The sequence below is a fragment of the Rhinoderma darwinii genome, chromosome 7 (genome assembly GCF_050947455.1).
Source record: "Rhinoderma darwinii isolate aRhiDar2 chromosome 7, aRhiDar2.hap1, whole genome shotgun sequence".
Taxonomy (NCBI): domain Eukaryota; kingdom Metazoa; phylum Chordata; class Amphibia; order Anura; family Rhinodermatidae; genus Rhinoderma; species Rhinoderma darwinii.
The window spans coordinates 54697823-54715868 of NC_134693.1; the positions used below are offsets into that span (position 1 = coordinate 54697823).

The following is an 18046-nucleotide window of genomic DNA, read 5'->3' on the forward strand; positions in this document are numbered from 1 at the left end:
AGCTATCAAAAAACTATCATCTATTCAAATTCTGGGGAAATGGCTTTGAGGTAATTGGTGAATGGGTAAAAAAAAAAAAAAAATTAAACAGGAAGAGAATATTTTTATGCACCTTAAATTATAAAAGATTTACGAACCTATTTGTTCACCAAAATGAAACCACAATAAAATACATCTAGTCACGCAAAAAACAAATTTCGCTATAATGTAATGATAAGCAAAGAAAAGTTATGTAAGGCCCCATGCACATGGCTGTGCCCGTAATCACGGCCCACGATGCTACCCGCATTTTCGGGCCGTGCTCCCATACAAAATGCAAAACAACGGACATGTTCAACAATTTTCATAACATTTCTACGGCATGGACACCCATCTGTAGCAATACGGAAAGGTGTCCGCGTTCAATGGAAGCGAATGGGTCCGTTTTTGTGGACCGCAATTGCGGTCCGCAAAAACTGAGGTTTTTTTACGGTCATGTGCATGGGACCTGAGATAAAATAGTAAGAGACAAAAACAAACATTTTTTGGGGTTAATGCAGTGACTTTTTTTGTTTTTGGTTTGCAGAACGAGGAATTTACGAATTAAAGGTCAAAGAAAATGCACACGGATTTAATTTTACATGGAACAATAAAGATGGAGGAAATTGTAATGTGGTCGTGGAATCTAATTGTTCAGATGGTAGGTTACATTTACAATACAGTATTATCAGCAGTAGTAAGCTGGAACACATTTCAGAAGCATGAAGGAAATATCACCTTGGAGCTATTTAGAACATATTATGGAACTGCACTCAATTTCCTGATATAGATCTGTTACCCGAGTTGCTTCCTTTAAAAGTTGGAGCTACAGCTAAGGCCTTGTTCATACAATGCAGTTCTAAAACAGTTTTTGGCACAGGTTTTTTTTCTTTTAAGTATTTTTCTTTTATGTAAGAATTTGGTTTTGGTAAAAAAAGCAAAAAAAAAAAAAAAAGCTCCACCGAAACTACACTGTGTGAACAAGGTCTAATACAACAGGACCACCACAAGAAATTCTGATTCGATGCTGCCGACCTAGTGTCACCAGCTCCGATGAATATTCATACGACATATTGCGACTATTATATTACTCAGTTAACAGAATACAGGAACCATATACAGTGACTGTATTATTCTGATGGCATTAGGAAAGTAACCGTAAACAATACATATATATTTATATAGGAGAAATCTATTTTGCCCAGTGTTAGATTTGTAGTGACATCTCCACAAATGTTGACATCTCCAGCCAATGTGGAGTTTGGTTTCACATTCTGGTAAAATTTTCAAGGCCTAATAGAGCAGGGCCTCAACTGTAGTGTAGAGCGGCAAGGAGCTCCGTGAGCCATTGTACAGCGTCCTGTAAAAAGCTGTGCCATGTACATAAAGCATTAGCCTTAGGCCGGATTCACACGAGCGTGTGCGTTTTGCGTGTGCAAAAAACATGGCGTTTTGCGCGCACAAAAGGTCCATAACAGCTCTGTGTGTCATCTCCATATGATGCGTGGCTGCGTGATTTTCGCGCAGCCGCCATCATTATGAAACTCTGTTTGTATGTTTGTAAACAGAAAAGCACGTGGTGCTTTTCTGGTTTCATTCATAGTTTTTACTGCTGTTGCGCGAATCACTCTTGTCCCACGAAAGTGCTTCCGTGAGCTGCGCGTGATTTTCACGCACTCATTGACTTCAATGGGTGCGTGATGCGCGAAAAACGCACAAAATATAGGACATGTCGTGAGGTTTACGCAGCGGACATATGCTGCGTGAAACTCACGGACGGTCTGCACGGCCCCATAGGCTAACATAGGTCCGTGCGAGGCGCGTGAAAATCATGTGCGTAGCACGGACGTATTACACGTTCGTCTGAATAAGCCCTTAGGGTTCTTTCACGTCCTGCGTAATTGTGCGGCAGAGAGTTGCACCATTCTGGCAAAGTGACAACTGCATGTGAATACTATCGGTTTTGTAGTAGTTTTACCGAAATCACAAATTTTCCTAAAACTGTCTCTATAGAAAACTGCATTATAATACTACCCACACGGTTTTAATTCTAAAATTTAGCTAAAATGTGACACAGATACGAATAGTAGGATATTCTACATGGTTCCCGCAACATACTATTATGGCGCGAAGTGGGAAGGCATTAAGATGACTTTGTAGATTTACTTGAATTTTAAACATTTGTTTTCTCACTTCAAAAATGAATACTGGTGGGAAAAGTGGTCAAGCTGTAAACAGACCCATCAAAGGCAAGGGTTAAAAAAAGCACAAATGTAACGTCAAACAATTCCAAATCTTCCAGATGTATTAGGAGTCGTGCACATTTTTATTATTTAACAGCTTTCTCGCCAACCATTCCCTCTTTTTACATTAATGCTAAATATTAATAAATGAGGGATTTTGAAACTACGTCCATCCAAATAACTAACTCAGCTCAAATACATTGGAAAACAACATAAAATCACTTTTTCTAATTATTTTTAGGTGAAAGAAACCTCCCTGGCAGTGAATATGTGGATAAATTGGAGGCTTACACAGAATACAACTGTACTTCACGTTTATTGTATAATGGTAAAATAATAGAGAGCAAAACTCAAACTCTAAAGACCAAGATTGGAAGTAAGTCATTCTATCTTGACAGTACAAATATCAGAATATCATAAATAATTCAGCCATTATCTATCAATTATACTATATGATATTGGGATGTGTGTTTTGTGTGAATTGGGATGTGTGTTTGCCACTAGATAATATGCAGCCTTCATTTGAATGCTCTGCGAAGGTAAGTGCAGCTATTTTGGACCTAAATTCCTTTATGCATTACTTGACTATTGATTTGAATGGCCTGCACGTAATACTACATTTCACCTACAGCACACACGTGAGTAATTGTTTTCCTATACAGGTTCCTGGAGCGGTAGGGATCATGTACGTGACACTTTAGGGCACCTGCACTGCAGGCAAAACTGTATTTTCTGGAGGATTACTTAGTAGTTAAAGCCTATAGGAACCTTTGAAGACTTTTTTTTATCTTTACTAAAACAATGTATTATAGTGTTTAGTGCAACCTGTTATCCATCACATCTAAGTTATGAACTTAGAAGTGATCGATAAGTAGTGGATCCTGCGTGTCAGAGACAGGCAGGACCTGCTGTCACCAAAGCCATTAGTCCCAAATACCTGACGGATTTGGATTGCAGCGCAAAATACAGCTTCTATGTATCCAGGACACATAGTTGCTGTATCTCCAAAAGTAAATCTTTTTTTTCAATAAAAATAAATTACATAGTTGCTCTAAACACTATAATATATTGTTTTAGTAAAACAATAAAAAGTCTTCAAAGGTTTCCATAGGCTTTAAATAAAAAAGATTAAAAAAAATATAAATATATGTACTGTATATACTACATATATATATATATATATATATATATATATATATATATATATATATATATATATATATACATTTTATTATTTTATATAATTATAAAACCTTTTAGCATAAACATATATTACCTTATTCTATTTCAGAACCAGAAAATATACAAAATTTGATTTGTATCCCTACCAATACAACAGCTAAAGTTACGTGGGACGAGCCTAACAAAGCCAACGGTCCATTGGGTGGATATATTGTTACAGTACAGAGTGAGTATTTGGAATAGCAAAATCAAACACAGTAAGTCCTAATGCGCATGATTGTGTTGGTTTATGGTCTGTAAAACCACGGATCCATTGTCTGTATCTGCGGTCCATTTGTCCGCAAAATAATGCCTGTAGTGCATCCGTTAGTCATCAGTATTTACGGATCCGCAAAGAAAAGAAAACCTGAAATTGATATCTCCAGTTTAACCCAACCCCCTGAGTAGGTCACATGATACGCAAATAAGAACAGTAAACTTACATGTCCTGAGTTTTAGCCCTCACACAGATCCGTGAACATCACAGTTGTGTTCATGGGGCCATATAAATGAATGGGTCCGTGTGCTATCTACAAAATTGCAGATAGCACATCACCAAAAATCACAATTGTTTGCATTAGGTCTAAGACAATTTGCCTATAAGGTAACTAACCCTATTTTCCACACTACTAATAGAAAATATTGAATTGCTCTATTCACATATATACTAATAATGAAAATAACCTTTATTAAAGGCACGGAGCCTATATTCTAAAAACAACCCATGAGCCCAGAAACATTATCACTCATATAGATGTAATGGTCAGTCTCTGCTAACAGCAGTAGAATTAATATGCTGTCTATACTAGAGGGAAGTGTCTGCAGACCGCTATCCCAGAATTGATTCTGAGCTGATGGTATGTTAAAAATATTCAAAAAAGCCCCCCAACGTGTTTTGCCGAGATGGCGTCCTCAGGGGTACAATGGGGCAATGGCAATGGAAACAGCAAGTCTGAGGCTTATAAAACCTCGTAGCACATCTCTAGAGGAGAACCAGTGCAAGGAAACAATCACTTGATGTATCGCTTTTAATAGACAGCAGACTTAGCCAATACACGAAGCTCCTACAAGAGTCAATTGCTTCTTACGTACTGAGCATGCTCAGTAGGACGAAAACACACAGAGTCTAAGTTTGGGTTAGTGAGGACTGTGGCCGGACCTATTGTCTTCTTCACCCACATGTGATTATGATCAAACCACTGTAACAGTAGAAATGAACCCAAGTGTAGCTGTACCCCAATGTAGTCGTTTTGACCCAGAAGGTTGAGTTGATCAAGATGATAAGTCCTATGGCCTTTATCCAGGGAGAGGATAAAGTGGAACTGTAGTTGTTAGAGTGGCATATTTGACTTATTTCAGTCAATCAGGGTGTGTAAAGCGGAAAAAGAGGCAATTCTCTAATATTCGGATTGAGTCCAAAACCCGGAATACGGTCTGTTTGCTGGATTAGAGGTAGTGATAGGTGGGTTACCACTCCATCCAGACAGTCCATGCTTTGGGCTATTTGATTAGCCTAATAAGGTGCCTTCTGGGAGAGAAGTAAATAAGCTGTGAGCCCTTCTCACAGGGCTCCCAGCCTGGGGAAGACGGCCAGTGTAAGGCCTGTGGGAGTCACAACCATGATGGTATCAACTGTTGTTTTTGTTTTGAGGTACTGGGTAGTAGGCTCAAGGTCTTATAGTGAAGGACACTGTATGCGATTAGTTAGAGGCTCGACAAACTAGAGTTTATATTTGCACTGTGTTGTACTACTGTTTTGCCATGTATGAAGATAATAAAGCTGGTTGTGTGCAGTTTTAACTAATCCACTGTGTTGGAGTGAGAATTTTGTAGTGCGCTAACCCTCTTACCCAGGAGATGACTCTCCTGTGAGCGAACTTTCCCCAGTCTATTCCTCCCTCACTCTCTCTCGCTCTCTCTCTATCTCTCTCTCTCTCTCTCTCTCTCTCTACACATATATACACTTTTAAATTAAGAGAAAACTTAAAGGCTATGTACATCTTAAGAAGCAATTATTATTTTTTTTTTATTTTTTTTATTAAATCAATGTCATATGTGTTTTTAAGCAACTTTTACATTCACTTTTATTAAATTTTTCTTTTACATTTTACGATACAGTTCTATATATCCTGTATACACAGAAGCTGTATTGTTCTCTCTCAGGCAAATTGTCAGTTCAGCTGAACTGACGGCTCGACTGAGAGCGTGTCCTGCATGTCTTTCACACACAGGATTCAGCTAATATCGATCACATCTAAGTTCATATCTTAGATCAGGAGCATGCCTAGACATTGTTGGGAATGTACACATGAACATATATATATATATATATATATATATATATGTATATGTGAATATGTGAATTTCTGTCTGTAGTCTGTTCCTTATGCATGGCCAAATGACTGGACCAATCTGCACCAAATTTCACACATAAGTAAATCAGGCGCTTTCAAAGACTTTACACCATGTTTCAGTGCTCAGTATCATTTTCCACTTATTCACAAAGAATTGCAATACAAAAGCAAATATGGCAACACTGGCTTCCACATGAAGGGTCCTCCTCCATCTCACTGACATACACACAGTTTTACACTAGGTTCCCATAGCAACTCAGCTATTTTTGTTTTACACCGGGTTTCCATAACAATCCAGGCATTTTTCTTTACTTGACGTGAACGGACTGTACCTATACCGGATTACTGCATTCTCATCAATTAAACCCCTTTCAGACCAGTCATGCCTCCAAAAAGGAACCCTGCACTTTGACGAAAAAACAAAAGACTCCTGCAGCAACGCGCATGGCCTCTCAACAGACACAAGCCGGTCTCAAGGCTGACAAGATACGTCACAGCCAACAGCGTGGATATGTTGGTTTACATCAGTAGCAAACAACGTTTTTAACCACACACACAAACAAACAAATAGACCCGTGCGAAGCCGGATGACTCTGCTAATATATATATATATATATATATATATATATATATATATATACACATACAAATTGGGCTGTGATAGAAAATTGGTGTGTGTGTTTATTATGCGCTCTTTCTGTTTTTCCTACAGGTAAGGATCCCAGGTATTATGTCGAAAGGAATATTTCAGGTAAATTTCAGATGCTTTTATACACACAATCTAATATAAGATATTGGTGGCACAAATCTCACATACCAACAGATATTTGTTATTTATTTTGTTAGTTACATTACTATAACAATACTACATACAACATTACTATGATAATACTACATTACTATAATAATACCACTAGGTGTAAACTTAACGTAAATTTGTGAGTTTACTCCACGTGCTTATTTTAACAATCCAGTTTAAGTGTCGCTAAATGCAGTCTGGCTGCTCAGTTGGCAGCGTTTGGCAGGCACAAGAATATGAAGATTGGGCAGCCCCTTTTTAGATAATACCACAGTACCCTCTGTAGATACATATATGGACAGTGATGTCAGGGGCAACCCCAGAGCCAGAGTCCCAGGCAGAGTGCTAGTAGCGCTCTTCCTTGGACTCCAGCTCTGCTCCTGACATCACTGTCCATATATGGACAGTAAACGAATCAAAGAGAAGAGGCAGCACTCCAGATGGAAGATGTCAAAAAGCAGTTTTTATTCACCCATATGTGAAAAGGATGCAACGTTTCAGCTGCTCGATGCAGCCTTGTCAGACTGTGCTGCTCTTACCTTCAATTTTGGTATATATGGACAGTGATGTCAGGGGCAACCCCAGAGCCAGAGACCTGGGCAGAGTGCTACTAGCGCTCTGCCTGGTACTCCAGCTCTGCTCCTGACATCACTGTCCATACATGGACAGTGATGTCAGTGACTTCCCCAGCCGGAGTCCCGGATCAGAGCCGTTTCTAGCACTCTGACTAGGACTCCAGCTCTGCTCCTGACATCACTGTCCATACGATATATGACAGGAGTCCTGGAGCAGACCGCTAGTATAACATCTGCTTTGGGACTCTGGCTCTGAGGAAGCCCCTGACATCACTGTCCATTGATGAACAGTGAAGTCAGGGGTTTCGTCATTCGCCGGTGCACTCCTCCTTCGGCCTGCTCTCTCCTCTCCCGAGGGAGCTGCGGTGCCCCGCGGGCCGCAGTTGACAGCCTCAGAGGACACCCGCGTGTTTGAGACCCCTGTTATAGAGTATTGCTGTAAAACAACCTCTATAAGGTCTTTACCAATTGTCCATATTTAATGGGAAAAAAATCCTTCTGACAAATAGTGAATCAATAAGGTTCTGTTCACACTTCGTTTTTGAACTAATTTACATTCTTTGTATGGAAAAAAAAAACTTTCGGCGCACACTCCAAATGTATCTATAGGGGATTATTGACCCGGCTTATGCCCAAAAAAATTCCTTTTGGTATAACCTGGGCCGGTATGTGTCAGCATACTGTACCTTTCTTTCCATGTATGGAAAAGCTCAGTAGACTTTTTTTTTTTTCTTATGAGTTCATATGGGTGACAAATGTCACTGTATGCCTTTACATTGGCATATGTCAGCGTCTTTCATCGGAGGTATACGTCGATAAATTCTCTTAACATATACTTCAGATGGAAGAAAATATGAAGTGTGAACAGGGCCGTAACTTGTAATATACTGTAATATCTTTCCAGAAGGACATGCAGGCCCTTTTAAGTTCATAATGACTATATTGTGAGTTTCATAGTCTCACTCAGGGGTGTAGCTAAAGGCTCATGGCCACTGATGCAAAAGTCCTTCTTGAGCCCCTACTCTAACTTCTCTTCATGGCCGATGGCCCACAGCTTTCAGCTGCATCGCTGGGTCTCCTAAGCATTAGCATCCAGGGGCGTTGCTAAGATCTTAAAACGTCAGGGACAGCAGCCCCGATACATACACTACCGTTCAAAAGTTTGGGGTCACCCAGACAATTTTGTGTTAAACTCACACTTATATTTATCAAATGAGTTGCAAAATATCTAGAAAATATAGTCAAGACATTGAAATAATAATTTTCTCCTTCAAACTTTGCTTTCGTCAAAGAATGCTCCATTTGCAGCAATTACAGCATTGCAGACCTTTGGCATTCTAGCTGTTAATTTGCTGAGGTAATCGGGAGAAATTTCACCCCGTGCTTCCAGAAGACCCTCCCACAAGTTGGATTGGCTTGATGGGCACTTCTTGCGTACCATATGGTCAAGCTGCTCCCACAACAGCTCTATGGGGTTGAGATCTGGTGACTGCGCTGGCCACTCCATTACAGATAGAATACCAGCTGCCTGCTTCTTCCCTAAATAGTTCTTGCATAATTTTGAGGTGTGCTTTGGGTCATTGTCTTGTTGTAGGATGAAATTGGCTCCAATCTAGCGCTGTCCACAGGGTATGGCATGGCGTTGCAAAATGGAGTGATAGCCTTCCTTATTCAAAATCCCTTTTACCTTGCACAAATCTCCCACTTTACCAGCACCAAAGCAACCCCAGACCATCACATTACCTCCACCATGCTTGACAGATGGCATCAGGCACTCTTCCAGCATCTTTTCAGTTGTTCTGTGTCTCACAAATGTTCTTCTGTGTGATCCAAACACCTCAAACTTCGATTCGTCTGTCTATAACACTTTTTTCCAATCTTCCTCTGTCCAATGTCTGTGTGCTTTTGCCCATATTAATCTTTTCCTTTTATTAGCCAGTCTCAGATATGGCTTTTTCTTTGCCACTCTGCCCTGAAGGCCAGCATCCCAGAGTCGCCTCTTCACTGTAGACGTTGACACTGGCGTTTTGCGAGTACTATTTAATGAAGCTGCCAGTTGAGGACCTGTGAGGCGTCTATTTCTCAAACTAGAAACTCTAATGTACTTGTCTTGTTGCTCAGTTGTGCAGTGCGGCCTCCCACTTCTCTTTCTACTCTGCTTAGAGCCTGTGTGTGCTGTCCTCTGAAGGGAGTAGTACACACCGTTGTAGGAAATCTTCAGTTTCTTGGCAATTTCTCGCATGGAATAGCCTTCATTTCTAAGAACAAGAATAGACTGTCGAGTTTCACATGAAAGCTTTCTTTTTCTAGCCATTTTGAGAGTTTAATCGAAACCACAAAAGTAATGCTCCAGATTCTCAACTAGCTCAAAGGAAGGTCAGTTTTATAGCTCCTCTAATCAGCAAAACTGTTTACAGCAGTGCTAACATAATTGCACAAGGGTTTTCAAGTGTTTTCTAATCATCCATTAGCCTTCTAACACAGTTAGCAAACACAATGTACCATTAGAACACTGTAGTGATGGTTGCTGGAAATAGGCCTCTATAGACCTATGTAGATATTGCATTAAAAACCAGACGTTTGCAGCTAGAATAGTCATTTAGCACATTAACAATGTACAGAGTGTATTTCTGATTAAATTAATGTTAACTTCATTGAGAAAAACTGTGCTTTTCTTACAAAAATAAGGTAATTTCTAAGTGACCCTAAACTTTTGAACGGTAGTGTACACACACACACACACACACACACACACACACACACATATATATATTCCGTGGCACAGTATATAGTACTATTATTTTCAGGGGCACAGTGTATAGTACTATTATATTAAGGAGCGCAGTGTATAATATTATTATATTCAGGAGTATAGTGTATAGTACTATTATATTTAGTAGTGCAGTATATAGTACTATTATATTCAGGGGCACAGTGTATAGTACTATTATATTCAGGAGCACAGTTTATAGTACTATTATATTCAGGAGTACAGTGTATAGTACTATTATATTCAGGAGAACAGTGTATAGTACTATTATATTCAGGAGTGTAGTGTATAGTACTATTATATTCAGGAGCACAGTGAATAGTACTATTATATTCAGGAGCACAGTGTATAGTACTATTATATTCAGGAGTACAGTGTATAGTACTATTATATTCAGGAGCACAGTGTATAGTACCATTATATTCAGGAGTACAGTGTATAGTACTATTATATTCAGGAGCACAGTGTATAGTACTATTATATTCAGGAGTACAGTGTATAGTACTATTATATTCAGGAGAGCAGTGTATAGTACTATTATATTCATGAGCGCAGTGTATAGTACTATTATATTCAGGAGCGCAGTGTATAGTACGATTATATTCAGGAGTACAGTGTATAGTACTATTATATTCAGGAGCACAGTGTATAGTACCATTATATTCAGGAGTACAGTGTATAGTACTATTATATTCAGGAGCGCAGTGTATAGTACTATTATATTCAGGAGCGCAGTGTATAGTACGATTATTTTCAGGAGCGCAGTGTATAGTACTATTATAGTCAGGAGCGCAGTGTATAGTACTATTATATTCAGTGACTGATCAGTACTGTAGTCACTGTATGATCTGCAGCGAGATGACGGATGGTAGCATTCTTTTTTGTTAAACAGCAACTCCCAGCATAGGCTAACCATTGTTCAGGCTATACTGGGAGTTGTCGATTTATGTCGTACAAATTTATACAGCAGGGGTTAAACTGAATTTGCAAATGATCTTTGTACTGAACTGTATTTGTTCTGGTGCTGTATATATGTACTGAGCTTGGTTCTGGTGCTATATATATATATATATATATATATATATACTGAGCTTGGTTCTGGAGTTATATATATGTACTGAGCTTGGTTCTGGGGATGTATATATGTATTGAGCTCGGTTCTGGTGCTGTATATATATACTGAGCTTGGTTCTGGAGTTATATATATGTACTGAGCTTGGTTCTGGTGTTGTATATATGTACTGAGCTTGCTTCTGGGGATGTATATATGTACTAAGCTTGGTTCTAGTGCTGTATTTATGTACTGAGCTTGGTTCTGGGGCTGTATTTATGTACTGAGCTAGGTTCTAGTGTGTATATATGTACTGAGCTTGGTTCTGGGGCTGTGTATATGAGCTGAGCTTGGTTCTGGGTCTGTATATATTTACCTTCTCTTAAGGTAAAAGTTCTTGCATAATTTGGAGGTGTGCTTTGGATCATTGTCCTGTTGTAGGATGAAATTGGCTCCAATCAAGCACTGTCCACAGGGTATGGCATGGCGTTGCAAAATGGAGTGATAGCCTTCCTTATTCAAAATCCCTTTTACATTGTACAAATCTCCCACTTTACCAGCACCAAAGCAACCCTAGACCATCACATTACCTCCACCATGCTTGACAGATGGCGTCAGGCACTCTTCCAGCATCTTTTCAGTTGTTCTGCGTCTCACAAATGTTCTTCTGTGTGATCCAAACACCTCAAACTTCAATTCGTCTGTCCATAACACTTTTTTCCAATCTTCCTCTGTCCAATGTCTGTGTGCTTTTGCCCATATTAATCTTTTCCTTTTATTAGCCAGTCTTAGATATGGCTTTTTTTTTGCCACTCTGCCCTGAAGGCCAGCATCCCGGAGTCGCCTCTTCACTGTAGACGTTGACACTGGCGTTTTGCGGGTACTATTTAATGAAGCTGCCAGTTGAGGACCTGTGAGGCGTCTATTTCTCAAACTAGAGACTCTGATGTACTTGTCTTGTTGCTCAGTTGTGCAGCGGGGCCTCCCACTTCTCTTTCTACTCTGGTTAGAGCCTGTTTGTGCTGTCCTCTGAAGGGAGTAGTACACATTGTTGTAGGAAATCTTCAGTTTCTTGGCAATTTCTCGCATGGAATAGCCTTCATTTCTAAGAACAAGAATAAACTGTCGAGTTTCACATGAAAGCTCTCTTTTTCTAGCCATTTGGAGAGTTTAATCCAACCCACAAATGTAATGCTCCAGATTCTCAACTAGCTCAAAGGAAGGTCAGTTTTATAGCGCCTCTAAACAGCAAAACTGTTTACAGTGGTGCTAACATAATTGCACAAGGGTTTTCAAGTGTTTTCTAATCATCCATTAGCCTTCTAACACAGTTAGCAAACACAATGTACCATTAGAACACTGGAGTGATGGTTGCTGGAAATGGGCCTCTATACACCTATGTTGATATTGCATTAAAAACCAGACGTTGCAGCTAGAATAGTCATTTACAACATTAACAATGTATAGAGTGCATTTCTGATTAATTTAATGTTATCTTCATTGAAAAAAACTGTGCTTTTCTTTCAAAAATAAGGAAATTTCTAAGTGACCCTAAACTTTTGAACGGTAGTGTATGTCCCCCAAACAAACGTATGTGCGTATGTATGTATGTGTGTATATATATATATATATATATATATATGTATATAAAAACATCAGAGACAGCATATCTATAGCACTACGACCCCTATAACTATGGATAGGATTAGATACAGTGGCTCAGCACTGTATCATATTATAGGCTTAGATATAGGGCCCAGCTCTCTGACATTGTCGCTCCAGCACTGGACCCAGGAAAAGGTAAGTATAATAATAGTTTTGTTTTTATATGTGTTACATATTTTTTTTGGTTTGTTTGTGTTTTTTTCCAGGTTCGGTTATTGGACTACTCCAGATTTGAGGACTAGTTCGATGACAGCGTTTTTTTTATTCTCAATAAAATGGTTAACACAGGTTACATAGTTGGTACGGTTGAAAAAAGACACATGTCCATCAAGTTCAACCAAGGGATGGGAAAAGGGAAGTAAAAAAATTTCTACACATAGGAGAAAATATTTCTTGTTCTAGGAAATGATCTAAGCCTATTTTAAAGCCATCTACTGTCCCTGCTGTGACCAGCTCCTGCGGTAGGCTATTCCATAGATTCACAGTAAAGAAGGCTTGTCGCCTCTGCAGGTTGAACCTTTCTTTTTCCAGACGGAGGGAGTGCCCCCTTGTTTTTTGAGGGGGTTTTACATGGAACAGGATTTCAGCATATTTTATGTATGCGCCATCCATATATTTATATAAGTTAATCATGTCCCCCCTTAGTCGTCTTTTTTCAAGGCTAAATAGGTTTAGTTCTTTTAATCTTTCCTCATAACTTAGGTTCTCCCTGCCCCTTATTAGCTTCGTTGCTCTTCTTTGTATTTTTTCTAACTCCAGGGCATCCTTTCTATGAACTGGAACCCAGAACTGAACTGCATATTCTAGATGAGGCCTCACCAATGCTTTGTAAAGTGGTAATATTACATCCCTGTCCCGCTGGTCCATGCCTCTGTTAATACACGACAATATCTTGCTGGCCTTTGAAGAAGCAGCTGATTGACACTGCATGCTGTTATTTAGTTTATGATTTACACGTAGACCCAGATCCACCCAGTGACTCCCCCAGTGTAGCTCCTCCTAGGTTGTGTGAGGGTGTTCTATTTCAATTACTACTAAAGCTATAGTAAAAAAGAGATTGAGATTAAACAAAACAAATAACAGTCAACCATTTTATTGAAATTTTTTTATAAACCGCTGTCATCGAAGTAGTCCTCAAATTCATCGTAGTCCAATAACCGAACCTGTAAAAGAAAAAAAACAAATACACAAAAAAAAAACATTGGTAACACATAAAAAAGCAAAACAATTATTATACTTAACTTTCCTGGATCCGTGATCGTAAACGAAGCACATCTCGGGTGATCATGCGCCTCTTAAAAGCCTCAGTAAACTAAGCAGTAAACTAAGCAGTGACAGCTCTAAATTGTCATTGGTTAGTTTACATCACGTGGTCCCATGTTATCCCCGGGTCATTGACAATGAACTGAGGTAACCGGGCACCGCGTAATGTAAACTAGCCAATGACAGCTTAGAGCTGTCACTGCTTAGTTTACTGCTTAGTTTACTGAGGCTTGTAAGGGGCACTTGATCACCCGAGATGTGCCAGAATCATGGTGCATTTCGAGCGTGTGCGCCACTAAAAAAACACGTACTGCAGGGACTCCTTCAGTTATAAAGAAGTCCCTGTGCTAGGAGTTATTATTGGTCATTCACCTACTTTTAAAAGTAGGTGAATGATCACTAGTAACCAGGTAAATCCCTGTTCACATCTGCGTTCGGCATTCTGTTGTTCTGCTCTGTCAGAGGAGCAGAACAACGAAAATGCCGGAAGTGCAGGAGACAACTGGCGCTAGATGGAGCCCAATGACTTTAATGGGTTCCGTCGGTGTGTCCGTGGCTTTACGCAAAACAATAGCGCAGCATGCTGCACTATTGTTTCTGGTATTTTTGGCGGAATCTGCAACAGATGCCCTTAACAGAGCCTCCAACGCAGATGTGAATAAGGCCTGTGAGCCTATGGGTAACGGATGCAACTGTATAGCATCCGTCACAGGTATGCGTTAAACATATACCTCGTAGAGCTCCCGACATCACTGTCCATATATGGACAGTGACATCGGGAGCAGTGCTGGCGTCCCCGGGCAGAGAGCTAGTGCCAAGTAGCAAATACGGGCCTGGACACAGGGCCCATCAGACCGTATCACACCATGTGTGATCCTGTCTGCTGGACCCTGTATCTAAGCTTACCACATGAATGCTTAGATACAGAGCCCATGTGTGATCCTGTCTGCTGAGCCCTGTATCTAAGTCTACCACATTGTAGGCTTATATACATGACCCACATGTTATCCTGTCTGCTGGGCCCTATATCTAAGCCTACCACAATGTAGGCTTAGATACAAGGCCCATGTGTGATAATGTGGGCCTAGCCCTGTATCTAAGACTACCACATGGCAGGCTTAGATACAGGGCCCATGTGTGATACTGTCTGCTGGACCCCGTATCTAAGCCTACCACATGTTCGGTTTCGATACAGGGCAGCAGACAGTAATCTTATACTTACCTACCCTCCTCTTCACCTCCGGGTGCAGTGTAGGTCCTGATGCCAGTCAGTGTCATGACATTGTGCGCGGCGCACATAGCGTCATAACGTAATCGTGCTGAAAGACGTCCTGAACAGCGCTGCGCTCAGGAGCAGGGAGGGTAAGTATATTGTTACTAGAGTAACAGGGGCCTGTGTAGTTTAGTACATAGGCCCCATTTACTATAGTAACTGTGAATATACGTGGTGCGGGGGTCCGGGGGCCCTCCTGACTTCGGAGCTCAGTGGCAATTGCGACCGCTACAAACCCTCTAGCTATGCCACTGGTCTCATTGTTCTGCCAAGAAACTTTTGTAGTGCTGATGGTGAAACTTTCTTTGCCCTAGATGTGGTGGATTACCCCTTGTTATATTTACATGCATGGGTATAAATAGAGCATTGGTTATACAGTAGATGATAGGATGTTTCTATTTATGGCAAATTAGTACATGATTTTATTGCGCTTATTTTTCCCTGGTGGTTTAAGTAGCGCAGCCAGAAGAAAGTTTTCTTTACCTCGGTGCACAACCTGTCTGTGGCTATCTGTAAGTTCTGCAAACAACAGATCAGCATGCATTTGGACACTACAGCCATGCAATGTGACATGCACTGTTATCATGTAATATTTACAGGGATTCCTGTCCTGCAAACAGCAGGTAGAAGATCCCAGTCTCTACCATTTCTCCTATAAGGCTGTCCCTTCTCTGTACAACCACATTAACTAATTTTTCTATCTGTGAAAAGGTGGATGCCTTTAGTGACACTTGGAGCAGTAACATAGTAAGGCCCTGTTCACAGCACATTTTTCTTAAAAGTTTATTGTGCTTGCCCGGAAAACTCCTGCCTTACACGCTTCACATGGTCATAGGCTTCCATAGCCAGACAGAGGCCAAAAGAGTGCCTCCTGGCCTCCGTCTGATTGGTATAATTCAGCATACCACAAAAAAAAGTATAGAATGACATAGAAGACTATTCCATCCTGTATAGTGCTTAAAAATAGTAATGTAGGCCATAATAGCCTATGCGTGAAGAATGCCTCGTGGAGCTCCAGTGACATCACTGTGCATATATGGACATATCCTTCCACAATGAGGGAACAGGAGGCGCCCCAGCTACAGGCCCAATTACTGGGATGGGTGGGTAAACGAGTCTTTAGATTTCATGGTTACCCGCCGGAAAATACCAGACAGGGCACCCTTCTCCACAGGCCACCAGCCTCTTGGTGCACAGACCGAAGGATGGTAACATATAACGGCTGGAAGAGCAGCAGCGTCATCTTGTGTGGCAACAGTTTTTCCTGTGTACCTGTCCATGTATGGAGAGTTACAGTAGGTCACTGGAGCTTCCCTGGGGAAATGGAGGAAGATGGAGGAAGTCACTCCTCACTGCTCGCCCTTCAGCTAGTGAGTTTATGTGCATTTTCCTGCAATGCAACCCTGTGGAGTGGTGAAAAATGTCTTCAGCTGGGCAGAGTGGTATCTGAGGGGGCTCTTATAGGCAACATCATCTTTATAGTGGGACCCATTGGAGCCGTCCATCGGAGGTATAAATTGGGAGTCCTCCTGTCATATACCTCCGATGGAAGGCTCCAAACGTGATGTAAACAGAGCCTAGGTTGAAAAAAGACATGACTTCATCAAGTTCAACCTATTATCCTGCAGTGTTGAATCAAGGCAAACAACCACTTTGAGTCAGAAGCCAATATTCCTGCAGTAACTAACTACAGACAGGAACAGTTTGTCTTTTACAACCCACTGAGTCTCCGTAATTTCAGACGTATTTTGCTACTGCATGTGAACATACCCTAATAGTGCCCCTGCATCAGCATGCACCTGTGCGCATTACCCTCCTTCAACGTCTTTTTATGGCCTAAGGACTTGCAATATGAATAATGTAAACCACTGTGACCATATACCTTTTCATATATACAGTTACATTTTATATGCTTTGAAACAAATAAATAAAAAAGAGGAATTGTTGTCTTGTCCCGCTATGTTGATTTTACATAGACAAAGTAGAACCATTAGTCAAGTCTGCTATGGGACAGCAGTGCACTACAAGGTAAAACCTTACAGAATTACAGTGTCCCATAGACTAGCAATCTCAGAGTAGGTTCAGAGAATGTTAACTTTGGAAATAATTGCATTGGACCCAAACCCAAATGGAAGTCGGTGCTCTTGAAATGATTTTCAGAAACGTAATGAGTTTTCTGAGATGGCTGCCAAACCTATGCCCAGAGGGACGAATTGGTTGAAAGGTTTGGACATCTAGATACATAACAACTCTGGACCCCACAAAAGGGTATTGGCACATATCTTTGTCAAGAGAGGCTCGAGAAAAAAAATGCTTTTTCTACTCCTGAAGAGTGTTTCTAGTATGTCAGAATGCCCTTTGGGATAAAAGGAGCCCCTTCCACATTTCAAAGGGCCATAGATGAAACTTTGATTCCCCATAGGAAACATGTAGCGGCCTACTTAGATGACATTATCACCTTTAACTTCTGATTGTAAAATACATTTAAGTGAGGTTCAGTCTGTCTTTGACTACCTTAGAGAAGCTGGGTTTACTTCCAACCCAGAAAAGTGTGCCTTAGGCATGAAACAGGCTAAATATTTTGGCTAGATTGTAGGAAGAGGCATAATTAAGCTGTTGTTGGCTGTTACCGACAGTTTGTGCCTAACTTTGCCAGTATTGCAGCACTTTTGACTGACCTTATCAAAGAGAAAAAGTCAGTAATGGTTCAGTGGATCCCTAAGGTAGAAATACAAAGAGTGTCAGCCAGTGTCGATAGCACAAGATTTTTCTAAAAAGTTTGTAGACCAGGAAAATTACATCTAAATGAAGATG

At 40.4% G+C, this 18046-nt stretch overlaps 1 protein-coding gene across 1 annotated transcript in view; it reads left to right on the forward strand.

The window, feature by feature from the left end:
* The window catches only part of PTPRC (protein tyrosine phosphatase receptor type C), a 130584-nt gene that overhangs the window by 67250 nt on the left and 45288 nt on the right, over nt 1-18046 (forward strand). The window contains exons 9-12 of the mRNA XM_075832238.1: nt 566-679; nt 2503-2637; nt 3553-3669; nt 6549-6587. Of these exons, the coding sequence (XP_075688353.1) occupies nt 566-679; nt 2503-2637; nt 3553-3669; nt 6549-6587 (405 nt within the window). The remainder of the gene's footprint in view (nt 1-565; nt 680-2502; nt 2638-3552; nt 3670-6548; nt 6588-18046) is intronic.